Source organism: Orbicella faveolata, unplaced genomic scaffold (genome assembly GCF_042242905.1).
Source record: "Orbicella faveolata isolate gen_17 unplaced genomic scaffold, um_ofav_v1 contig_1, whole genome shotgun sequence".
Lineage (NCBI taxonomy): Eukaryota > Metazoa > Cnidaria > Anthozoa > Scleractinia > Merulinidae > Orbicella > Orbicella faveolata.
The window spans coordinates 10,623,175-10,650,621 of NW_028301536.1; the positions used below are offsets into that span (position 1 = coordinate 10,623,175).

The following is a 27,447-nucleotide window of genomic DNA, read 5'->3' on the forward strand; positions in this document are numbered from 1 at the left end:
GATTTATTTTACATTCCGTCGTACCATGAAGACCTGAGCTAAATATAAAAATCACTGAAAGATTCTCAAGTTGCTGTTGTGTGGTGCGTGTTGCAATCAAATATTCAGAAAATTCAGCACACCGGAAGTAGATTTGAACCCAATCAGAGCGAAATCATTATTCACAAACTTCTTCCAGAAAGGTTGTACTAACAGAAACTAACTACAGCCCATTTGTTTTCTAGCTAGGGCCAATCTGTGGGCAAAAATATGAGCTTGTGCCAGTGTTTGGTGTACATTTATAGACAGTGGCTCTTAAGAGTCCCTGTCCATAACAATGGAAAATAACTCGGCAAGAGTCGAAAATTCGATTTCGCTCATATTTTCATGGTAGATAGGCTAGGACATGACAAAAACTACTGGACAGTTTTTTTTGGCAAAATATCCTTTTATTTCAAAGAAATAGGCAAATTACCAAATTCCGTTAAAATCGTCATTTGACGCACCATTTTATTAAACAAGTTTGAGGGCCTCGCATGCAAAACCACATCATTCTTCCATCTTTAAAACACTCAAATATTTTTGTGCAATGTTTAAATGTGTACTTGGTTGATTTTAGGGAATGTTGCGTTGTCTTTCTGGGTGCAAAATAATAAATTTCGAAGACATATATTTCATTCACTTAAAAGTACTCAGTGAATATAATTAATTTTCACCATGTGCGAAACCTTCAAATGGATTAAGCTTCTGGTGGTTCAATCGCAGAAGGATGGTGAACAGATTCCTGTAAAAATTTCTTTGGGCAAACGATTGTGAGCGACGCAAGAGCTTTTCAAAGTACATTAAAAATGCAAATATTTGACCATCCCCTCGTCAAATTTCAATTTACGGGTTAGACGTATATTTTAGCATGTGCCACATGTCTTGACCTATGTTAAGCTGAAATTGACACAGAGCTGATAATTTCGAAATGTTCTAACCTCATTTGCTGTAAAAGGCAGGTCCAAAGCCGATTTGACGTGTTTCTCTCACTATTCGTCACACATAGAGCAGAAGTTTGCTTTTGTTTACATAATGTCCGATGTACATCGCCAACTGTCAACTTATTTAATGGTCAAATACCATGAATCTGTGACCCTCTTTCGACAAATATGATCACCACTGCATCTTAGTCAAAAACGGCTAAGTCATTTGTAGATAGTTGCTTGCTTTGCACTATACCAAAATATTACGTTTGATCATCATGGCTTGATGGCTTGAATCCTTGCTTGCAGCGGTTCCTTGTTCGTCACGCAATGCTGTCATCCCATTTTAGGGGGTAGGGGTAGGACAATTTCTATCCTAACACATAAGGCTCCGTAAGGCTGGAACCACTGGAAGTACACAGTCGTGTTGAGTAGGAAGAGATTAAATTAAGAAATGAGAAGAATGAATAGTTTACCATTGCCCCTATTGTTCTCTTTTACTCGACCACCGCTACCTACATGCCCTGCGTAATACTGTAACGCTAAACTCGTACCCAGGTCTTTTTTTTGCTGTGCAATTATTTTTGGTTTACATGTAATACACTGGGCTACCCTCGGGGAAATGGGTGGTGACCGCTTAATGGGGCTAGCCGCTTAAATAGAGGTTGGTGTACCTTGAATATTTAATTTTCACTATCGGGTTATAAATTTCGTGGTGAACATGGAGTCAATGCAAGACAATCATGACAGACGTGTGTTTGAATGATCACTCGTCATGCACCTTCAATTTCAGACTCTTATCTGCCATCGCCCTTTCCAAAACAAAGTTTTTAAATTTTGGGTGGCCGCTTAATAGGGGTAAAGACAATAATGAAACCCTTATCGGAACAACCAAATGGTGGCCGCGGAGGTAACCGGTCAATAGGTGTTTGACAATAATGTTGGACTGTATTGACAACATTCCTCTATTTAACAATTAGACCCGTGGCGCTTGAGGGCAAAGGGTCTAATTGTTTTAGTATCATCCTACTAGTTGGACAGAAAAGGCAGTAATAAAGATAGCAAATGCAAGTTGAAGAAATATTTATTTGGGAATAAAACGAGAGAAAGTTTCACGCTCGATTGCGTCAATTTCGCTACTCGAGGACTATTACTAATAGTCCTCTAGTAGCGTAGCCAATTAAAATGCAGGATTTGTATTAGTCCACTAGTTGGGTGATACTAATTTCTGCTACAAACATACCAATGCCTCACCACTAAGCAAACAAAATACGTCAAATAAAATGACATGGCCAGGGCTATTTACTCACGTAATTAGTACAACAAACGTGATTTGGACCGAGGCCACATACACTATAGAATACGATTATATAAATATACACATGTTACTATATATATGAACAAACAGATGAACAATGATTATATTGTTTCACTTATCCTGAGAGTGCTCTATACAAAATATATCAAAATGTGCAGCATATGCTGTGACAGCATTGCGTGACTAACAAAAAACAGCTGTAAGATTGTGCTGCGCCGACACGCTTATCAGCAATGGTCAGCAATCGATCAAACGTAATATTTTGGCGCAGTGCAAAGCAAGCAACTATCTACAAATGACTCGCCATTTTTTGACTTAGATGCAGTGATGTTCATATGCGCAGAAAGATGATCACAGATTCATGGTATTCGACCAATAATAGGTTGACAGTAGGCGATGTACATCGGACGTTAACCTTGTGTAAACAAAAGCAAACTTCTGCTTTATGTGCGATGAATGGTGAGAGATAGACTAGAAACATGTCAAATCGGCTTTGGACCTGCCTTTTAAAACAAATAAGGTTAGAACATTTCGAAATTATCAGCTGTGTCTATTTCATTATAGGTCAAGTCATGTGGCGCATGCTAAAATATACGTCTTACCCGTAAATTGAAATTTGATGACGGATGGTCAAATATTTGCATTTTTGACGTACTTTGAAAAGCTCTCGTGTTGCTCACAATCATTTGCCCAAAGAAATTTTTACAGGAATCTGTACACCATCCTTCTGCAATTCAACCCCCAGAAGCTTAATCCATTTGAAGGTTTCGCACATGGTGAAAATTAATTATATTCACAGAGTACTTTTAAGTGAATGAAATACATGTCTTCGAAATTTAATGATTTTGCACCCAAAAAGACAACGCAACATTCCCTAAAATCAACCCAGTACACATTTAAACATTGCACAAAAATATTTGAGTGTTTTAAAGATGGAAGAATGATGTGGTTTTGCATGCGAGGTTCTCAAACTTGCTTAATAAAATGGAGCGTCAAATGATGATTTTAACCGAATTTGGTAATTTGCATATTTCTTTAAAATAAAAGGATATTTTGCCAAAAAAAATATCCAGTACTTTTTCTCATGCCTTAGCCTATCTACCATAAGAATATGAGTGAAATCGAATTTTTGACCCTTGCCGCGAAATTAAGAATTTGTCTGATTTTTAATGGCAGGCACTCTTAAAGAGTGCAGCTTTAACCTTTAAATTCCAGCAGTGATAAAAATCTTATTTCTCATAAAAATACCGACACATCATCAAGCAAACTGGTAACAAGAATAAAGAAAATCATATGGTAAGTGATTTTGTCTTGATGTAACACCAAATTCTCAGAACTGCCATTAAGAAAACTGTATGGCTGTCAGCAAGAAGAACTGACATTTTAAACACAGGACTGAAATGGTTAAACATGACTACAATAAATCAATGACAACTCACGGCAAAACCATACAACCTGAAACTTACCCATTCATCACCGTAGCCAATTTCTGTTTCTAAAGCAATGTTAACTTTAAGAGAATTATTTGTTGAAGCATTCACCAGTGCAATCCAATAATTCTGTGAAAACATGTTCTTCTTCGATTGCTGTAGTGCCAGCTGGAATTGTGTGACAGCTTGTCTGAAAACTATCAACAACAAACATTACAAAGAGTATACATGTAGTTACCCCTTGCAGTTATGACCACAGATGTCATTTGACTGCTGGAGTGACCATTTATCTTTCCCAGAAGCTTATTTTCACCTTCTGTCTTTCAGGTAGGATAATACAATACTGACCAAGATCAGAAGAAGAGATAATTAACACCTGCACTTACGAAATTAGTGCTCACCCAATGAAAACTCTGGAAGTGGAAGTAATTCTTTAAATGTGTACTTGACACTACAGTGTACTGCAGTTTGTGCGTAAATTTTGGGTCATGGTTATCATTAATGAAATTGAATCCATGTATAATGAAATCTAGGGCTAAAAAAATATATTAACAATACCTTATTCATAATTATGTATTTTTGTTCATGCATCTTAATTTCTACATTTTTCATGAATCTACAAATATACAAAGTTTAAGACTAGCAAAATTCACAGTCATGTGAATTTCACACCACCTTGTAACAAATTTACAAAATTAAAAAATTGCATCTACAGTTCTGCAGTTCTCTGCTTGTACCACAAGATATAGTTCTAAGAACCCCTTGCCCTAAGGATTTCTTTCAGTGTTAGCTGAGAGATTGCTCCCAGGCTTTTCTGCGTGTTGATCTGCATTTTACTTCCTCTTGTCTGTTGGCTGGCACCACAGCCCAAACTTAACAACTTGGCACTCCATTCTGTTGAAAGATCTAGCCCATCATGGGTGTTTGCATCAATAAGACTAGATAAGTGTAATTTGACATGAAAATACGGTCCATTAAGGTTTAAAGTTTCATTTCTAAAATTTGCCTATCTATCTTCATTTGAACCACTTTCTTCCGCCAGTTCTTTCAGAATATCTCTAGCAGACTCATCAAAATTACCATTAGGTAACCAGTTCATTGTAGTTAGCACTGACAAGTTTCTCGTGGAATGACATGGGAAAAGGCTGGTGTAGCTGATGTTGACAGTGGAGAAACAAAACCTACTCCTGACCAGACGATCCTTTATAGGATATGAAGGATGCTTACATGTAAATCTGGAAAATTTGTTGCAGAACACTGTGTGAAATGAGCAATTCACGGGAATTTACAAGGCTGTAATATTCCACAACACTTGGAGAATTGTAGATCTGAACATGATGTGTAGGGAACGTGACATGTCAGAGAGCATCATGTTCCTGACAAGTCTTTTGCAGGCTGCCATGTCAAATCACAGCCTGGGTATGTCAAGTGTGAGTGCCAAGGGATGTTAGGCCTTTGATACTCAATTTTTAACTCTTGAATTGCAAGCAAGTTACAGGTTGTAGTGGTGAATCATATTATGCAAATTAAGGTTGGTTTACGATCTGTTAACTTCCGCTGTGTTTGCAGGCACATAATTATGGTTTGACATCTCTAAGACAAGTTATGTAACTGCAAGTATTGTGCTAAAAATGGAACTGTTAGTAATTCAAATAACTCATTATTAAATGATTGTTAAAACTTCTTGTTAATTTGTTGATCAGGGAAAGTGTCAATGGCAGCTTGTAACTGTTAGTTCAAATAACTTGGATAAATAATCGTGTGGTAAAATATCCCTTTATTTGTTGGTCGGGAAAAGTGTTAATCTCAATCGTTTGGACATCGGTCATGCGACGGTGTAGATGCTGCAAAGGAGACTAAGAAAGTCTCACAGCATTGTTAAACAGCTTTTAAATAAGTCTGGAGAAAAGATCTTTGTGAAAATTTAATCTCAGAATCATCAATTTCATTTACATTGTAAACAAAACTTTGGTAGTAATATTTCCTCTTTAAAACTTGCAGTAAGTGTTTTTTTATGAAAAAAGTAATTCCATATTACACAACGGTTAGCTCATATTAGTCATCATTCACTGAGAGAGTTGTATAATACATGTACCAGATAGGGTATTTTACCTTCTGTGCTAGCATATAACGCATATAAGATATTATTTGATATCTCAAATACTGCGAGTGAGTGTTGCAAGAACAATGGAAGTGTTAAGGTACCGGTAACTCAAATTAAATGGTTGTTAAAACATCTGGTTTATTTGTTGATCAGGGAAAATGTTAATAGTCTCCTTCGCAGCTGTTATTAGGGTCGTCACGCAACGCTTCTCCCCAACTAAAATGTTAATGGCAGCTTGTTTTAATTATGTGTTAAAATTTCCATTCATTATGAAATGGTTGTGAAAACATTTTTTACTTTGTTGATCAGGGAAAGTGTTAATTGTGTGGTAAAATATCCCTTCATTTGTTGTTAGGGAAAAGTGTTAAAGGGCCCTAGTAAACTTCCCCTTCATTTTAGTTTACATACGAGAGTTTAGCTACAACATTTTATTTGCAGCAGGTCAAGACAGAGGAGATCACTGTGAAACTACTTAAGATAATTTAACATACTTTCGGAAACACAACTCACAGCAAAGTAATAAGATTTCGTGTCACCATGCAATATCATTAATTTCGACAGCATCGAAAATGGTGGAGGCTGACTAAGGTCCTTTAAACTCAGTTGTTCGAGTGTACGTCACCCAACGGTTCAAATATGAGTGCAAATGTTCAATGGTGATGTAGATGCGGAGGAGATCAAGAAAGGGCCACCAAAAGGTTAGCTTATATCTGTCAACATTGTCTTGCAGCATTGGCAAATAGTTTTTAAAATGACCTCTCTGCTGTTGGCATAAAATCTGGAGAAAAGATCTCTATGAAGTTTAACTGCCAGAATCATTACTTTCAGTTAATTGATCACTGGTGAACAGTTTTTAAATAACCTTTCTGCTGTGGGCATGAAGTCCGGAGAAAAGATCTTTGTGAAGGTTTACTGTCAGAATCATTATTTAAAGTTATAGAAGCTTTTGTTTTTACTCATTGTAATTTGTCCTCTTTAAAACATAACTACTTTTTCATGAAAAGAGTAGGGCACTTTGATTAAATGTGTGGGTAGGAAGATGTGTTTGCCTTAATTTGTTTCCAAATTTTGCATTTTCAAGGCATGCAGAGCATATGAAAAATGCTCTCATGGCCGACATTCTGATGTATATACTGTTTTAAAGCAGCATAGTGTTTCTTTCCCCATGTTTTCTTTGATCCACAGACATGCCAACTGGCGACCAAACAAATTCAGCATCTCACTCCATTTATTATTTCAATTAAAGTTTGTAATAGCCTTTTTCAACCACATTTTGATTATTGCAATGTAGTGTGGGGAAACTGTAACAAGGGCCTTTCTGAAATACTCCAAAGGCTTCAAAATCATGCAGCTCGCACCATGATGTCTGCGAGCTATGATAGTAATTTGGATGATTTGTTCCGGGCACTGGAGTGGCGAAGACTCTACCATCAAAGATTGGAACAGAAGTCTATCCCAGTATATAAAACATTACATGGTAAGACACCTGATTATCTGAGATCAAGATTCGTACATCGTGACAATGTAAGTGCTTATCGTTTAAGGAATATTGAAAACAAATTAGTTCTTCCACAACCTCAAACTGATTATGTTAAGAGAAGTTTTTTGTACAGCGGCACTCAGTTGTGGAACATTTATATCAGGCACTTTCTATAAAAAATATTCAACTGCACCTTACATAAGATATTAGAATTAATACATAAAATAAGACTTACAATTTACAATTCCATAATTTGGTTAAATAATAGAATAAATTAGAAACCACACCAGCTAATTAAATGCCTTATTAAATAACAATGTTCAAAGTCTACTTTTAAAAATATTTAAACTGGAGATACACAGAATAGTAGTTGGAAGTAAATTCTAAAGTCTGGGCACTACACAGCTAAACGATCTATCCCCCAGGGTTTTCTTTGTCCTTACTTTAGGAGGTATGAACAGTAGTCATGTGCATATGATGAACTTCAAACTAAGGCAGTCTAAGGGAGACCATTACAAAGAGCCATTTCATCAATCATCTAATCTCCTGTCTCTTTCCAATTTGGGACAAAGTGCACCTTTTCTGAAGAGCAGCGGGCTCCTATTATCACAAGGTCTTTCCAGCATGACTCTGAGGCAACACATCTTCCCACAATGGATTTATTTCACTGGCTTCTTTCCATACAGTTATCACCTTGAGATCAGAATCTGTTTCCTGCTCTTCCCTCAAAAAGGTGAAAGTCCATGTCGGCTCTAACTGGACCATGGTACAATGATCTCCAACAGGACCTTCACAGTTCATAGGTTGCTTCTTGTCATGGTTAGGAATGGGCACTTGTTTCTAAGATTTGCGACCCTTACACCACTTACAAGAGATATCACAGGGTTGACAGGAAAGTGCATCAGCATTCTACCATTCTACCAAAAGCTTACTGTGGGTCACACAGTAGTTCCATTCAGATTTAACCAATGTTTGACTTGCAAATACAAGAGGTTTTCCCACCCTGTCCCTAAGCTGTGACATGGCATCAATTCTAGCATAAACTTTGTCTCTCTGGTCAGACTGGCCAGGAATCCATGAGATGTTATATCCCTTTCAGACTGTGGAGCTGACATTAGCCTGTCAAAACAAATTCTGTCTTTGCATCTGTTTGCTTGTACAGTTGTTGAGCTACAGTTGAGAGGTTAGGGACGAATCAATGTTAATAAGGGGCCATGTGCAGAATGGTTCTACCTTTCCAGGGTCTCCAGTGATGCCCTCTCCTTTGCTGGAGCAGAAAACATGTCTTTGGCTTAAGCTTAAGTCCTGCACAGGCGTTGCTCAAACATGTTGGTGTAACTCTTCTTCAAAGGGGTGCCCCATAACAATCACAAAATCAAGGTATCGAGCAGATTTTCCAATATCGACTCTTCAAGACAAGTTCCTTCAATCTTCCAAATGTACCTGGCACATCGCAGCAGCCAAATGACTTCATGTTCCATTCATACCAGTTGCTCTGAGTTATAAATACTGCCTTTTTCTGGGTATTCACGTCCATTGCCACTTTCCAGTAATTGGAGCCAAGATCCAACATGGAAAACTATACAGCCCACTGAAGTTTAGTTTCAGGTCATTTTGTGAGGACTACCTGGTGTATAGGAAAAGACATGTACTTAAGGATGTTCACACCCATCATTACTGAACATGCTTTCTGTGCATGAAATTCACCTCGCAAGGTGATGCCGCATAATACGTCAAGCATGCAAACTAAGGAAGAAATATAAGCTAGTATAGGGCTTGGCACTGCCTGCAATTTACTCTCTTGGTTTCCTTTCCGTAGGTCAGTTACTTTAACAATTCTATCCATTTTAACAAACAACAGGAAAAAATCTATTCATGAGAAGTTACAAATATTACATGTATGCTTTCTCTGCTCTCGTGTAAGTGAAGTTTTCTTTAAATGTGGACTGGCAAAACTAATACCTTATTACATGAAATTCACGATTTAAAAAAATCGTGAAATTTAACTGATGCGAAAATTAAATGTCGCAAAATTAATGTGACGTGAAAATTAAGTGACTCATATTACGTCAATAATTAAAAAAGCAACTTTATTACCATTACACACGTTTATAACAATCATTTTGAATTATTCCGTGGTAATGTTCTGGTCCTCTTCATCTCTACTGCCTTCCCTCTCCACTCCAGGTAGCACCTCTTTTGTACAATCCTCAAACTGTCCATTTACTGGCTCCTTGTAGTGCTGTTCCACTAGTTGCTTAAACCTTTCCATTGCCTTGTAGACACTGTGAGAACATCTTTCTTGTTGAGGAAAAGGTTGTTGTTATTCATCGTGGTAGATGCAATAACAAAGTGTATTATCGTTTGTCTCACGATGTAGTCACTTGAGATGTAGATCGCGAAGTATTATCTCCTCTTGCAGGTAACTCGAACTTCACAGTGAAGAACTCAACTGACTTCGCCTCCACAATCGCCAGTGAAGAGATCCAGGACCACGAGATCATGGTGTCTTTCGACGTAGAGTCACTGTTTACCAACGTACCGATCGAGGGCGCCGTACAAGCCGCGCTACAAAAAATGGAGAATGACGCAGGCCTGGCTGACCGCACGACACTTACACCAGTTCAAATCGCGGACCTCTTGAATTTCGTATTAAGATCTACGTACTTCCAGTACAACAGATCGATTTACGAACAACGAGACGGCACAGCCATGGGGAACCCTGTATCCGCGGTTATTGCTAATCTCTACATGGAGATATTTGAAGAACAAGCAATAGAGTCCGCACCTTGCAAGCCTAAGATCTGGAAACGCTACGTAGATGATACTTTCACCATCCTGGATCGGGATAGAGTTGACGTCTTCCTGCAACACCTGAACAGTCAACAACCATCAATCCGTTTCACCATGGAGATCGAGAACAACAACAAGATCGCCTTTCTTGACACGTCAGTTTACAGAGAACCTGATGGCCGCCTTACCACCAGTGTCTACAGGAAACCAACACATACTGATCAGTACCTAGCGTATGATTCACACCACCCTCGTTCAGTAAAGCGCGGTATTGTGAAGTGTCTGTACGACCGGGCTAACCGTCTCGTCACCAAACCATCAGTAATCGCTGGAGAGAAGAAACATCTGTCATCTGTACTTGTTTCTAACGGATATCCCTCCTCTTTTGTACAGAAGATCACAAAGGCACGAACAACCCCAAGAAGAGAGCCTGTCGCGGAATTTAAATCCACCGCCATTTTACCTTATGTCCAAGGAGTTTCGGAGTCTCTCCGCCGCTGCCTAGAACAACAAGGCATTCGCACCGTCTTTAAGTCCGACACGACACTTCAGTCACACTTAGTGCGACCAAAGGACACCGTCAACCCGGCTAAACAAGATGGTGTTGTCTACAGGATTCCCTGTGAGTGCGGCAAAGTCTACATTGGGGAAACAGGGAGATCTATGCAGGAGAGGATCAAAGAACACGACAGGGATATACGACTCGCCCGAACCCAGACCTCCGCCATTTCTGAACACACCCATGAGACCGGCCACTATCCTATCTGGAATGAGGTCAAGTTTATTGATCGAGATCCTCACTGGTACAAGGAAGCTATTCACATAAGACTTCACCCTAACAACATCAACAGGGATAGTGGAATTGAAATTCCTGAAGCATGGATACCCACGATCAAGAAACACAACAACAGGAGAACGGTACAACAACGGACCACTGAGGGAACAGCTACTCGCCGGAATAATGGAACAATAGGAGGATCGAAATGCACCAATCACAGCCGACCTTTGTGATATAAATGATACCGTGCAATCAGTCGACCTTATCGCCTGAAGAAGACTAGCAATAAGCAGTCGAAACGTCGCGATCTACATCTCAAGTGACTACATCGTGAGACAAACAATAATACACTTTATTATCTTTCTTGTTACTGTTTACATAATCAGTTGCATTTCTGTTTATTTGGACGTTGTTGATTAAGTTGTTTGATCAAATTCAGGGACATGATAAATAACATTGACAAAGAAATAAAGTGTGTCTCACTCAAAAACGCGAAATTAAAGAGAGTCAAAATGCAAAATTTTTGCAAAATCGCAAAATTAAGGTGTCGCAAAATATGCGAACCTCAAAATTGCAAAATTAACGTGTTGCGAAAATTTCATGTAATAAGGTATTTGTTCTTTTTCTAGGCCTGTTCAACAGCATCAGCTCCAAAAGTTTACTTGATATACTTAGTTGTGTTGAACTGAGTATGTTTACCTGATCTAAAGTGTTTTTGTCTGATAGTTGTACGGCAACTTACATGCAGTTTTAAAATAATGAAAAACCTCTAAAATTGCATGGTTTTCAATGTGCTTTATCTTGAAAATGAGCATGGTGACCCCCGATTTCTTTGGCTTTTAGGCAAAAGTTGATCTTCACCTTACTTCATGATAAGTTTTCAGAAAATCTATTAGTGGAAATATTTTGGACGCGTCCTTAAAGATGATTTCCAGTCTGCACTGCGCACTCTTAAGAGTTTGTTTATGTTTTTGTTTTGTTTCATGTAAGACATCACAATTTAATGTAATATTTTGCAACCTCTTGCAAGAGGTAAATTCCAAGTTTTCTTGCCAACTGCCATAATGGATGTGAAGCTTTATGCTCCGTTTTTCTCATATCACTTGAATGATGAAACAACTTCACAGCTGTAAAAATCAGTGTAGCTGTTGGAAAAAGAATTTGAAAGGCCTCAAAGGTAAGGTATGTGGTTCATAACGAATAACATCAATGCGCATTCCATTGACTGAGACTTATAAACATTAGGGTGCTGAGACTGCACAGTACAGACTGAAAATAATCTTTAAGTAGGTAGCTAAATCCATAGTCTGTGTTTTTTCCCCCTGTTTTACGGAAAGAGCAATTCATGGCAAGGAGTGAAGAGGAGAGTGGACATGAAACTCGGACAATACAACCCTGAAACAGAAATAATTTGAGGATAAAAAACACTTTTGAGCCACTGCTTCGATTAAAAGCCATCAAAGCTATCAATGGATCTAATTATATACCCACCTTTGTTTCATACCAAAATAGTCTTTAATTTGGGAGCACTTGTTGGCCTCCAAACATGAAAGATCAGTTCATCACTTTGGCAGCCATTTCAAAACATTTATGCACATAATACACACCCCTATAACTCCCTTTACAGTGTAGCTACCCTATCACTCATTAAAGGATGTTTTTACAACCTAAATGTAATAATAAATTTCACAAAGTCTATACCTACCTTTCTCAAAGCCTGAGTTGCCCAGAAATACAACTATAACTCCAACAGTCACAAGATATCTTCCAGGAAGAAAGAATAAACTGCACAGCAGCAAAAAAAGAGCCAGAAGACATCTAACAGACAACATGAAAAAAAAAAAAAAAAAAATATTATTAGATATTAAGCCAGGGATCCATTTTAGCAGTTGTCCGGTCACTATCATAATGAAACATGCCATGAAATATATCGGGTAGTCATCCTTTATGCCAGCTCATTACTTAGTCAAGCCAAGTATTCACCGACAATGCAGCACATTTCCAAAGAGTGCAAACGCTTTGATGTAGGTGAGACTTTGGTGAGACTTTTTCCTTTTGTTAATTAAGCTGAGCAAGACCTCTGAGACCAGAGTAATTTCTGGTTGACACAAAAACTACATAAACAATAAATGAACCACATGCAACGCTTTGTCTTGTTCACCAGAGCATAAATAGAGGATATTACATACCTGCACATGGATACAAATTTTATCTTTGAGTGTTCAACTCAATTATCTCACGAGTGAGCGCAGTCTGTATAATAAAATCGCATTTCAATCTTTAACCCAAGTGGTTTTGTTGACGAAAAGGCTCTTTCAAATTGTAACCGAACAGAAACATATTTCAAGATGTCTTTATCTTTTTACAAGGCTAAACTTTTCAACTATGAAATAGGAAAAATATGGTAATGAGTCCAATTAGAACCCAACAGTTTAAGCACATACATATTCTTTGTTTACATCGCGTGTGTAACTCGGCCGCAATTTCATGAGTTTCATGTTGGAAAATATTGAATCTCAGCTTCCAGTGGTCGTCAGACGTAGCTCAACCTGTCATTTTAAAGCTCTCGAAATGCTCTGGTTTACTAAATGCAAATCTATGTTAACATTTTTAGGTGAAACGTTTAATTAAGTTCTCAAAACCTTCAGCCTAGTTTCATATGTTTGTTTACGCACTTACAAACAAAAGGATACGCAATATTATCCTCCTTCTTTTGAAATCGGTTAAAAGTCGTTCTGAAAATGTCCCACCTCTTTCCAGATCAAAATTAATGAAAGGAATGAATGCGATAGCTCTTCGGTATGGCTTTCATCAACACCAAAAATATCACCCAAAGGAATAAACTGAGCCTTCAGGGCAAAAATGTCAGCAGGTTTGCCTATTTCTGAATGACACACTTAAATCGATGTGAAGTTGTACTGGTTGCTTAAGACCTATCATCTATAATGGTCTATCAAAGCAGTAGCCACACGCACGCTTTGCAGGCCTATTTTCCATGATAATTCAGTTTTATCTTAATTACAAGTATCACTTGTAAGCCACTGCGGACATATTTTTTGACCTTGTGATAAGTCAATCACCCAAATCCACCTGCAAAAACTGTAGAATACAGCAGCAAAATAATTACACTGCTATATTCTACAGATCATTGCACATGAGCCTTTGGCAATTATTACCATAGTAACAGGTCTAGATCTTAAACTTGATAAAAGAATGAAAAACAGACTCACATCTTTGAAACAGTGGCATTTTCCCATCTGTAAATCCTGTTTTTAGGAATTCAAAATAAAAATGTCACCACAACAGCTTATTTTTAGTGATCAAAGTTACTGCTTTTAAAAGAAACTGTTGGGCTGAGTCAACTGGCGAGTGAAACACCTAGCTATTTATCAACTTAAAGTTGATAAAGGTGAATTAATTTTTGTAGCAAGTTTGCAAAGCACTCATTTCAAGCATTAGGGCATCATCTGAGAGAAGTTGCAGATTGTGGGTTTATGATGCTTATAGTTATGTATATTAGCCTTTTTCTATTGGGGGTTAAGGATGCTTAGGTGGAAAAACTTTCATGGATGGTGCTGTCATGTTACCTGATTTCAATGAGACACCATAATGTCCTGCAGTTGTTCTGATATCATTTTAACAATTAGATTATGAACTTGAGATTTCTGTGAAGTGATAGCTGATGAGGCCTAAGTTTGAATCAACTATCATCTCATAGAAATCGAGAGCACACTAATCATCTAATTGTTTAAGTAGAATTCTTAATTTAATTTTCTTAGGCTAACCATTTCCAACTGTTTTTGTGCATTGTATTTAACTTTACGCTTTAGACAAATCCCACAGACTGAATTGTCAGAATTTCCTGTTGTGCTCATCAGTGTTTTCAACACTTACTTATTTTTGAAGTCACGAAACCATGAATGACCTTCTTTTAGTCTTCTTGGGAATTTAATTATCCATTTGTATCAAAATGTTCTTCCTTAGCTTCACAAAAATGAGAAAACGTCCCCATTTCACAGACAATCTTCAGCCACTGCCCACTAATGGCTCATAGCATACGAGTAGCTCAGCCAATCATATTTCAGCATCTGCATATTGGTTTACTAGAATTCTACTGAAAATATGATAGAATGTACTGTATTAATAGCAGCAGATTTGAATCATCCTCACCTGTAAAATATGTCAAGATATTCACAAAGTTTTTCTTCAAGCATTTGAATTTGAATTGAGCTAAAGATGAACAGGCAAACCATAATTTTAATTAGTGCATGTACACAGGGTTCAAAATAAGAACACAGCTTTTAGCCTGGATTTGTAGGACGTTTTTGCCAAGGATGTCTTTAGCTGGCTAAAGGGAAAGTTAACCATGTTGCTAATTTTGGTAACATGACATCAAGATAAGCATATAACACAGATATCACATTCCATTTCAATATTAGATGAGGAATTGAAATGGCTTTTTGTTCCTCTCCCTGTTTGCTTTGTGATATCTTAACTCTAAAATTGTTGACAATAAATTTTTAGTTTTCCATTGCCTAGCATGTGACCTATTTCTTCCCTGAATGAAAACTTTATTTCAGATACATTACGAGAAACAGTAAAGGTAAACTTATAAACTAACTGAAACATTTCATTATGACCCAGTGAACTTGGTCCAGTCCATTTGAATGGTCTGCATGAAGCAAAAGTAAACTGAGGAAATCCAATTGCTGAAAGAGTTGCTGCAAACAAACCATACTACACCATTTACCTCCTCTCTCCAAATAAGGACACAATGACTAAATACAACAACTATGTGGGGGAAATAATTTAATGATGGGTTAAAATGCTACGTTTCAATTTCAAGACTATGGGGTTGTACTAATGCTGAAAAAATCTGATGCAGAGAAAGCTTGGTCTATATTTATTTAGAAGCTTTTAAAAGGCGTCCTAACCATGACTGCCTGTCAGGGTGAAGTACAGTGGGACTTAGGTTCTCAGGCAGCTACAGTAGCTGTGAAGGCCTGGCAGGAACACTAACAAGCTCACCAATAGGGGTTAGAGCAAGTCTGCAGAGGGCTAGTGACCCTCAATCTCAATCGCTGACTACTCAGGCTTAATCTCTGACTAAAGAAACCGACACAGAAACTTCACAGAAGGATATGGCTGGTCACCAGAGGGAGGACCATTCTAGGGATGGCAGCATGATGCTGACCAAAATAACTTGAAGAACGTCAGCAGAGAAAGCACCTAACCTGGAATGAAATCTGATCATGAAAGCTGGCATAAGACCACTCCCACTGGAGGGAGACTGTGAAGTCCTTATGCATACCGATCCCACGGCACAATAAGGACTGATGGCACTCCTGCTGGCAATAGGCCCTTTGCAGGATCTGGTCACATGGTACGGAATTAATTACGCTGAGACGCAAGTTACGCAGTGGGACTTCCAAAACAAAGGAAAGTCAGGCTAGACTGGTACGAGTTCCTTTGTTTTGGAAGTCCCACTGCGTAACTTGCGTCCCAGCATAATTAATTCCGTACCATGTGACCGGATTGTGCAAAGGGTCTATTAAAAGGTAAAGTCTATCAAAGAAACCAAACCTGGCTTACATATTGATGTATTCGTTAAGGTCCTCACGAGCTTGCTTCATGGTGGCAAGTTTTAGTTCCTAAGGTGAGAGAAACTATTATTAATACTTGAGAAAGGGTAGAGATTTTCTGCAGGCTAGAGATTGGACATCTTGGTAATTCAGTGTTGGTGTCACATCCACCTTTCTAAAACCTAGTAACTGGACTTGCGTGCTACCTACTTAACCTTTATATGTAGATAGAGCCTATATGATTGTTTATTCACTAGTTGGGCCCTTAAGAGAATAGTTCTCAAAAGCAGCCATCAAAGGTATAAGGGATAGATAGCCACTTACAGGAGCTTGCCAGCATGCAATGAAACAACTGCTGTATCACTGTGAATGAATTTTTACAAAGTTTGTTTGGGTTTTTGGAACGTGATCGTAAGTGGAGCTTTTGGTTTTTCAAGAGTGTCCATTAAGAGAGTACTAGATTTGATAAACTTGCAAAAGTTTCCTTACTTCACATGTGCAACAATTAAGAGGGAATGTCCCCCAAGATCAAGCCAAAAAAAATATATGGCACATATTTTGCCCAGAGATGGTAAGACTAGACACATGGGTGGGATATTTTTCTTGAAATACTTTGGGCTCCATGCAGCTATGTTTATCAGAGACAAATAGCTGATTTCCATGGCATTTTTCTGAGTCACAGGGAACGTTTAATTTGAGTCAAATTCGTCAAAATTCCAAAGCAAAAATTTGATCTCTGTGTTCTGATAAAGGACACTGTTTCAGCCAATTAGAGCATGCATTTCTATCACATAAGACAAAAAGGGCTATTCTGATATTGATGGTTCTGACGTTAGGACTTGAGTTATTATAAACATGTTCATTCCTTCACTGCACTCAGCAGTTTATACCTAACTGCAATGAATTCAGAATGTTTTACCTCATGAATAATTCATAAATGTTACATTGGTGAAGGTTTATGCCAGAGAATCAGAAGCTGGAGGGTTGAGGTTGGCAGTTCAAATGCCGTTGCAGGAGCTACTAGCTAGCAGATGGTTTGTGTGTATATAGGTACTGGAAAATAAAATTGTCCAAGCCATAAACCAAGGTAATTATAAAAGAAAAAGAGGTGATATGGAAATTTGAAACATTCGCAGAAAAAACGCTTATCACGTGTGAAAGTTGCGGCTAAAAGCCACTGACAAAGTGGTCGATGGATTGAATTATACACCCATGTTTGTTGTATACCAAAATTAACAGCCTTTTCTTTGGGAGCACTTGTTTGACTACAAAACGAAAAATCAGCACATCGTTTTGGCAGCCTTTCATTTTAAAAAAAAAATTGTTTACGACCAGGACCGTCAATGCTCTGATTGGCCACGAACACTATCCAAGGATTAGGTGTGTATAAATGCACTCAGATTGGCTATGAAAACTCTGTGAAGAATAAGGTTACATAGGCAGGCTACAAAAACTATTTCAAGATTAGGTTTACAGATGGACTTATTTACAAAGATGATGACATTAGTGACTACACCTCCTCGAGGCTGGTAGCCACAAAAAGGGCAATTAAAAGCAGTAACCCCTAACTCTAAGTCTAACCCTACTGAAAGTGGTTCATCTGTAGAACAAGACTTAATCAATGCTGTCAACTCCAATCACAGTCAGCGTGAAGCAGTTTTGGGAGCTGTAGTCTATTGGAATTGTTGGTCAGGAAGAGTCCCAATCTTTGTCTGCAGAGGATAAGATGCTGTTAGACAGTTCAACATGGGACTGAAGTTTGGTATGGAAATATCGTGCTACACAGCTAAAGCCCAACTACTATCAAGCAGTCAAGCGACTTGAGAACACAGAGAAATTACTTAAACAAAACTCGGAAAAGGCTGACGCCTAGAAAAATCGAATCAAACAATAATAAATGTGGAGATGGAGTATGCAATAGAAGTCCAAGAGGAAGATGACCACAGTGCAGTATCTACCACACCATGCTGTATTAAGAAAAGATAGGAAGACGACAAAGTGTCATGTTGTAATCGATGCCTCAGCCCATGAACAAGATGGTGTTTCACTGAATCACTGTATCCAGTTGGGTCCAGTGCTCAAACATGATCTCGTATCCGACAAGATTACACTTATGGCTGACAGAAAAAAAATATTTCTTCAGATGAAGGTTGACGAAAAGGACCAAGACATCTTACGCTACTTGTTGAGAGACCTTAAGAGTGATGAGCTGCTGAAAATCTACCAATTACAACCGTTGCCATTCTGTGGTAATAATTATTATCATTGTAGTCCGTTCTTAGCCATTGCTATAGTCTGAAGTCGTGCAAAAGAATGCAGAGAAGAATTCACCAAAGCTGCAAAAGCCTTGTCAAATATGCTCATGTACAGGTGTATGTGGATGATTGCCTAACTGGTGCTGAAGACACTGAAGCTGTGGTGGACTTTTAGGAGTCTTTGGATGAGATAATGAAATGTGGCGGATTCAATCCAATAGTGGGCCAGTAGTTTCCAAGGAGGTTCTTAGCCACTTTTGGAGGGGGGATCGGTCTCAATCACACACCACTGATTTCAATGACAGTGAGCCTCTAAAAGTTCCAGGAATCTGGTGGAATACAAAGACTGACCATTTCATATTCAGCATTCCAAAGACTGTGCTCAATGTTAATGATCCCAGAACCAAACAAACTCTGTTTAGCATTGCTTCAAAGGTTTTTGACCTGATGGGACTGAACACTCATTTACTATTTTGAGCTTATATTTTGTTTCAAGATCTGTGGCAGAGGGAGCTACAGTGGGAGGATCACTTGAACAAAGACATACATGTAGCTGCCTGATGGGGATCTTGGAAATCAGAACTATCCAAGCTAAGTTGCAGTATTCCCTGTTACCTCATGGCACATAGTGGAGCAAACTCAAAGATAGAACTCCATGGCTTTACCAATGCCTTGCCTTGTAGAGCACTGTTTAACCCACCTGACATTCACGAAGATGCTTCTGAGAATGACAGCACAGCTAGAGAATGCTACCTGTATCAACAGAAACTTATCAATCACTTTTGTAGACCAGGAAAAGAATTTCATAAGCTAAACTGTATACAGCAATAACAAAATCCTCACAATACGGCTTTTAGCATCCCTGACAGCTACACTTCTGGTTTAGCCAAATTACAGACTAAAGAGCTTTTCCTCACAACCAGAAAGTAAATCATGTGTTGAATATCATTTCATAACAAAATCTCATTTCATAACATAAGAGTGAATTTCTCTAATTATCAAACATAGGACAGCAGAAGATGAAAAATTGATTTTCCCTTTTTTGTCCACAAATAGCCCTTAGCTAGATATCAAATGTGATATAGTTCTTTGAGCTCGAAGCGCTTTAAATTCGAGAAAATTGAAAAAACAATTTTTCAAAATGGCCAAACGCAAAGGCTGAATATTAGAAATTTAAACTTAATTTGCGTTCACGTGTAAAGCAGAACCAAAACTTATCAATACTTTCTGTTTTTTAGTGTGAAATCAACATCTCATCACAAACATCTGGCATTTGAAGGAAGAAAACTTATTCGCGTTAAATAAAGTCATTTTGGTGTTGAGATTGAATCGTTTTACCCTGCTATTACAAGGACAAGCAAGCAATTTACTTATCCGTGTAAAAAACTAGTAGTAATTGTAGATTAAAGAGTGCATTCGAGTATTGGTAAGTTTGGTATAGTATGTTAAAAAAACAAAAATTCTAGGAACAGCACTTAGTCCCTGAGTTGTTAGGTAGATGTGAAATTGGCCTCTCTCCAGCAGGGGCGAAAACAAATGAATTGATCGCAAAGCACGTGCATACGAGAGGGCTTGTTCTTGTTTATACATGTGTTACGTAATATTAGTTATGACTGGTCATGATAAAATGTGGACTGTAGTCAGTAGGCTGCATTTAGTCCGCAGTCCACGTTTTATACTTGAGTCCATTGTTTACTGTTCATGATGCTTTAGGTAAAATTGGTGTTTTTCAACTGGGCCTCAAAGACCACTCAAAGAATAATCCAAGCTGATTTTAATACATGTTTTACAACAATATAAAAAAAGTGCAAGGGTAAAGTTTCAAGGAATTTCGAGTTATGGCACATGTCGAAAAATATCTAGACTGAATTTTACTCATAAATCAGGAATTTGACCTACATGTAGTAACTCAAAGGGATTTTTTTAAAAATTGTGTGTTCAATCTCAAATGGCACTCAAGTGAAGTTCTAACACGTTTTGGATAGCTGAATACTTTGTCTTTCAAGAAAAAGTATTGATAAGTTTTGGTTCTCCATTACACGCCAATGCAAAATGAGTCTACATTTCTATTTTTCAGCCTTTGCATGTGGCCATTTAAGCAACTGTAGAGGCAGAAATCATTTTTCTCGATTTTCTCGAATTTAAAGTGCTTCAAGCTCAAGAAAACTATATCACGATTCATATCTAGCTAAGGGCTATTTGTGGACGAAAAAAGAGAAAATCAATTTTTCGACTTCTGCCACCAAATTTAAATTTTGCTCGATTTTGGTGACAGTTGCTCATAAAATGTAAGGATAACCACATGTTTTTAGAAGTGAAATGAGTTGTTTTAATCTTTTTTGAAAACTTTTAAAGTGCCCATTACATTTCTTCCTGTCACCTCATCAGTAAGTCAAAGATTTGCATCTTGCGCATTTGTTTTGCATGCAAAACAAGCTGCAAGCCATAAACAGTTAGGGGTTAGTGATATGCTGTTATTCTGATGTTCCTGATTTTTGTGTAGGTTCATTAACCTATTGACTCTCTGTGCTTTTTGCTAAAAATGCCTTTTTTGGACATTTTGGAGATTTTCAGCCTGGATATGGGACAAATTAGCTCCAATTTTCTCCAAAAAACATTTGAAACATGACAGGATACCTTTCTTTCCACTAGCATTACATTTACAACATTTTTAATTGGGCATGTGCAGAAATCAAAATTTGGAAATCCAAGTCTTTAGGCTTTTTAGTTTTTTAATTTTTTTTTTTCGCCTTTCCTTTGTCTTTCAGCACAGTGATTGACCTTCTGCTGGGCTTTTTCCAGTTCAAAACTTTCTGAGAAAGCATCATTGAGACGGGCAATTTTTACCATGGAGTACCTAAGTGCAGTTGCTGGAAATTTTGCTGCTAGTTTTTCACTCAAATTTTTGAGCATTTTCCAGCATATTTCAGGCTCCATTGGGCTGATCAGTCTGATCTGGGTATCACTGGAAGGAACTTTTCCTCCCGTAGAACTTGAGTATATAGATGATGCCAATTTTGGTCAAAGGTGATAATGGCAGAAGTGGAACAAAGGTCAACAGTCGTCACTACTGGTTACGGGCAGCACAGGAGTCGATGGGTTTAACTTGATTTGGTCACAGTAGGGAAATTTTGCTTTCATTTTAGTCGCATACTTGGAAGCGTAATTGATTGCGCCAAGGTCAATGTCAGCGTGCACGTGGCGTGCAAACTATGCCTTGCATGATGCGCAGAATGTGTGTACACTAACAAAAGTAAGCATCATCCTTAACCCATTGACACCTGCATGAAATTGCCCACGACCCACCCCTAATTCCCTAGCATTTTTTGGAATATTTCAGAGCAAGCAAAAGCACAAAAATAAACCATATGCGCAGTAACCACAGACACAAGATCAGGTTTCAAGAAATCATTTATTTAAAGTTGAATAAATGAAGGGCCAAAATATTAAAAAATATCAACAGAACTCAACTTGATGAGCAAACCTGATAAGAAAACAAGAAATAATATTATTTCTTTACCGCACAACAAAATGTCCCACGGAAGCCGAGAAAATTGAATATGAGAAAACGAGTTAACTTAACTACTGACTTTGGAGGACAAAACAAACCCAAATACAACAGAATTCCCATTCTTGCACTATAACGGCTAACATTAATATTTTGTGAAAACAACAGAAAATAAAAGTGAAAGACACATGTAAAAATCAAACTGAAAACAAGAAATCAACTAATTCTTTGCTGCAAGGCAAAATATTACAGTGCTGCAGAGATGAAAGTTGCAAATCAAAAAGATCACAGAAACAAGGCAATTATTTTGAGAGAAATTGTATTTCAACTGTGTTAAATTAGTACCCACTTATTTCTTTTCTCGGGAGTTTTGTAGTACCTGAAAGAGACTCAAAAAAACATATTTGAATGAAGCTAATAGACTAAACAAACAAACCGCGGAGGTCACCGTGAGCTTAAGGTCGTTCCCCAGTATTGCATTGTGCAACCTTACTGCACATAATCTATGACGTCATTAACACGCATTTGTGCACGCGCACATTGAAAACATGGTGGATTTGCCTTGATATTAAGTTCTGTCAGTTGAAAAATGGCTACACAAAATGGCTATACAAAATGTAGCTCACTAATGAGCTTGGGCACCCCAAATTTTTTTCCAGTCATTTTAATCAACTAATCATTAGCTTTGTGTGAGAAAAGACCTATCTGATTTCTACTGTTGAAAATTGAATAAATAAGGAAAATAGCAACTGCACTGTAGTCTTTTCCATTTTGCAGTTTGATAGCCATAGCAAGCAATTTGGTTCCAATATTTTAACAAGGATTCAGCTGTCTGCCAAAATCAAACTTAAAAACTTTATTTGTGTCTGACACAAGTATTGACTATAGTTTGAGGCCTGTTTTCATGAGTCTGAGCTCACAAAGAGTTTACAATAACTTGGAATGCATTCTTGTAATAAGCATTAAATAATGCTAAAATGGGACATTTTCTATGCCTCACTGCTCCTTGACGAGCATAGGCACCCCCCTTTTATTTTATAATTAAAGTTCTCATATGATAAATATACATTGGACAAAGTGTGAAAAAAAATCTATGTGCAGTTTTATTTAAGGGGAATTACCTTAAATTAAATATGCAGAAATCCAGCATGCAAAAATACTGTCCACTAGCTTTTAAAACCTAAAATTCCCAAATAAAGGCAACCAAATGAAAGAAACATGACAGGAAGCTCAATAACAATACATGTTCCTTCAAGATGAGGTAAAAAACCCTATCTCAATGCAAAAACGCGTTCAAAATTTTGCAGACGTGCTTCACTGCATGACCGTGTGTTCAAATTTATTCTTCACCCTAAAGCGAAAGCTTGTCTTTGCCGATGACTTTTCAGTCAATTTATCAGTCATAGCTTTACCAATTGTTCCGAAAGTTGAATTCAACTTCGAAGTAATACTGTACATTACCATTTTTGTTTTCTAACGTCCAAGAAGCCGCTTTAAATCTGCAATCTGTATTCAAAACTCACTTGAAAGCGCACCGATTCGTCATGTTTTTGTGGCAGTTGAAGGAAGGAAAAATTCTTCATCTGAAAGGTTTGATGACTCTGTACACCTTGATCTTCCATTCTGAGGCCACCTAAACATTGCTTTGTGTTTTTCCTTTCCACTTTAAGTTCCAAAGAAGTAATTTCTCAGTTTTAGGAATCAAAACAAGACCTTGGAAGTTTTTAGATTAATTTTGGCCCGCAAAAAGGCCATGATTACCTGCACTTTTCGAGCGCATGATTTTAAGACAAAAAACCATCTTTCTAGGACCCCTAAAATCCTCTAAAAATACGCTCAGTAAGTCCATTCTGGTTGGTTTATTTCTCTTTAACAACAATAGGAAAACCAAAAAGTCTTCAGGGAGGGTAGAAAAGGCAATATTGTCCTCACGTGCTTTTTTCTGGCCAGTTACTGCCAGCACAGGGATTTGGGGGTGGGTTTTCACACGGCCGGTTATGGCCGGCACAGGCATCAATAGGTTAAGAGAACTGTTCAGAGGCTACATTGACAGGAAGCAAGTGGTGAAACTGTACCAAAAGAATTAGTAACACAAATCCTCATGGTGGAGAGTGTATGTGTAAAGGGCCCCTTTACAGGAGTGATTTTTGTCATGCAACTCAATGCAATTTTTGTTGCCCTGAATTGCAAATTCCAAAGTGCACAAGCAAACCAGCTGCAATTTCAGCCCAATTCTAATGCAATCCATCCCCACAATATCACAGGAGTTTCAAAAGTGCTCAAAACCTGGTGCAGTTGTGTGTCATTATCTCATTTGACAACCAAGAATCAAGGGGAACCCTTAGAGAATGTTTCAGATGTGCTATGACACTATTTGTGTGGTCCTAATGCAGTCAACACGGCAAACAACGATAAAAGACATACTAAACACCTGAGTTGTGTCATTTTCTGATTTGACGAACATGCCTCATGAGGGACCTCTTGGAGGGTGTTTGAGATGTGCAATGACACTCTACACTGTATTTGTGTGGTCCTGATGCGGTTGGCATGGCAAACAAGAATAAAAGACGTACTAAAAACCATGGTCAGTTAACAAAGAACTTCTTATTGAATTGTGGGGCAAATACCCATGCTTGCATCAAACCACCTTAGGGTTAGCTTTAGGGCTAGAGGAGCGATAAATGGGCCGCAGCTATAAAGGAAACACAGAGAGGGCTTGAAGGGCAATTTTGAGGAGACTTTCAATGGTATGCTCAAATAATAGTAGGGTGGGGTAGGGAAGGGTAGGGTAAGGAAGGGTGGGGTGGGGTGGGGTGGGTTTGGGTAGGTTAGGGTAAGGCAGAGCAACACAGAGCAGAGTAGAGTAGAGTAGAGTGGAGTGTAGTGGAGGCGAATGCCTTGATGCTCAAAGTAGAGTAGCAAACAGCTAAGTTGAGTATAGTAGTGAACAGGAGTGGTTGATTCAAATAAAGTTCCTTGCAGTCTACACATTTCTTTTATGCAAGCCAGGGCACTAAATATCCTAATTGCAAAAACCCATAGTTGAGTTGAGTAGAGTGCTATATAGTTGAGTAGAAATAAATAGTAAAGTTAGAGCAGAGCAGAGCAGAGTAGTAGAGTAGCGTATAGTAGAGTGGAATAGAGTAGTGAATACTTATATCCTCAAAGTAGACTAGTGTGCAGTTGAGTAGATTAGAGTAGCTCACAGTCTTTATTTCCTTTTTGCAAGCCAGGCCTGTTTTGCACACTATTTCACTATTTCGCTAATGCAAAAAAAGAAGTCTCACAATGCAACACTTTTGAGATGCTGGTGTACAATTGAGCTGAGCACAATAAAGGAATGAAGACAACGGAGTCCTGCAAATTTAAGGATCTCTCAAAATGGAACAGATTTAAGATCAGAATAAGACTCCTTTAAATAGCTACTATATGCTTTCCTACTCTTCACTACTCTACACTACACTACGCTACACTACGCTACACTACGCTACACTACGCTACACTACGCTACACTACGCTACACTACGCTACACTACGCTACACTACGCTACACTACGCTACACTACGCTACACTACGCTACACTACGCTAATCTACTGTACTCTCTTGTGCTCTGCTATACTGATGGAACCATTTTAAGATCAGAAAAAGACTCCTTTAAATATAACACAAGAGAATGTACAGGAGCTGAAAACTCTAAGAGAAATTTCCAGTCTGTTTTACGCCAGGTATACAAATTATAAGGTGACATGTTATCACATCTTAGACGAAAGTATGTACAGTTTCAATCTGATAGCACGATAAGTATTACTTACTAAATTCACAAGGTCATCTTCCTTCCTTTGTACTTTCTTCCTCCTGAAGTGAACATTGCCCCTCAAATTCTTCAATCCTAACTTTCTCACTCCAGACAAAGAAAGCATGACTATCAAATAAACCAATGGAATATAGGCAAGATGCACTGCAAGCAAAATAATCTCATCAAAGCATGCACAAATTAACATCGCACAGTACATGGTCAATCTCTTTTGGTGTGGCTGAAAAATCAGTTTTTATCATACACCCCTCTTTGCATTTTATTCTACACTAGAGTACCATAAAATTCCTGAAGTACATGTAACCACCCATGTTACTTATGGTTTTAGCAGCCTCCGGGGTTTGCTTCTTTCAGAGGGTCATTAGTTTTAGGGGGGATCACTACTTTCAGGGAGCAAAAAACATTATTTGTACAAAGTTGGTGAGCTATTTTACAAAAAATAAAAGACAGAAATATGCAAAAACAGTTCTTAAAGGTCAAATAAACCAAAATTTAGACATTTTTTTCATTTGACTTCAATGTGTTCATTAAGTGTAAAATAAACATATTCTGAGGTTTCAAATGAATTGGACATAGCATTGAGGAGATAATTATTGGAATGTTAAATCACTGAAAAACTCAGATCACTGATTCGATGACAGCTATACAACAAGGCATAAACAGCAGTTGCCATTTTTATTTACTAGTAAATCAACGATTGGAGTTGACCCAATTTTGTAACTGCCCGCTACAAAGCGCAGCGCATATAAACAGAGAAGTACGCATGGTATTATGGCAACAAAATAAATCGGAATTGAAGTTAAATGTATAGCCCTGCTTTCTTTTCATCAACGTGAATTTCAAAGCCATTCCAACCTTGAGCATTTAGTCATTTCCCGGTGGTTTGCATGATGCGTGGACATGAAATCAGATCGTGAACACATCATTGCTCTGTCACATTCTTCTTGACAAAATGGAATGCTTTTAAAACACAGCGTTTAAGAACTGAGACACTATTTTACCAAGTTACAGATATTTTTGTTGTAGTTCATACAATGCAGCTACCAAATGTTTCTTGTGTTATCAATTTGGTAACTGGCATGAATGATCGACTTTATCAAATGCTTCTTTGGGATGAAAATGCGGAGATTCAAGAGTGAGCATTCAAGCACACTTTGTTGCGAAGAAACAATACAAAATGCTATCCAAAACTGATGCGTCTTCTTTTCTAAGGTAATACCTCGTCCAAATGTTGCTGCAACAGGACGAATACTGTCCTCGGATTTACCTAGGTAAAGATGAGGTCGAGTGCGGGAATACCGCGTCAATGACGCGTGGAGGCCCCCGCGGCGAGGTTTGATTTTTTGTGGCTACGTTTTTTGCCGATAATTTTGTTAGGGACAAGTGAATGTTTTACTTCTTAAAATAAGAAACTTCAGCAGAAGACCCTTTTTAAGTGA

At 38.0% G+C, this 27,447-nt stretch overlaps 1 protein-coding gene across 2 annotated transcripts in view; it reads right to left on the minus strand.

Annotated features, from left to right (window-relative positions):
• LOC110047546 (protrudin-like) overlaps window positions 1–27,447 on the minus strand; it is a 65,343-nt gene that overhangs the window by 20,959 nt on the left and 16,937 nt on the right. For both annotated transcript variants that reach the window (XM_089288679.1, XM_089288682.1), the window contains exons 3-8: window positions 26,007–26,152; window positions 16,440–16,498; window positions 15,018–15,077; window positions 14,078–14,113; window positions 12,553–12,665; window positions 3,729–3,889 (exon numbers count right to left, since the gene is read on the minus strand). In XM_089288679.1, the coding sequence (XP_089144805.1) occupies window positions 3,729–3,889; window positions 12,553–12,665; window positions 14,078–14,113; window positions 15,018–15,077; window positions 16,440–16,498; window positions 26,007–26,152 (575 nt within the window). The remainder of the gene's footprint in view (window positions 1–3,728; window positions 3,890–12,552; window positions 12,666–14,077; window positions 14,114–15,017; window positions 15,078–16,439; window positions 16,499–26,006; window positions 26,153–27,447) is intronic.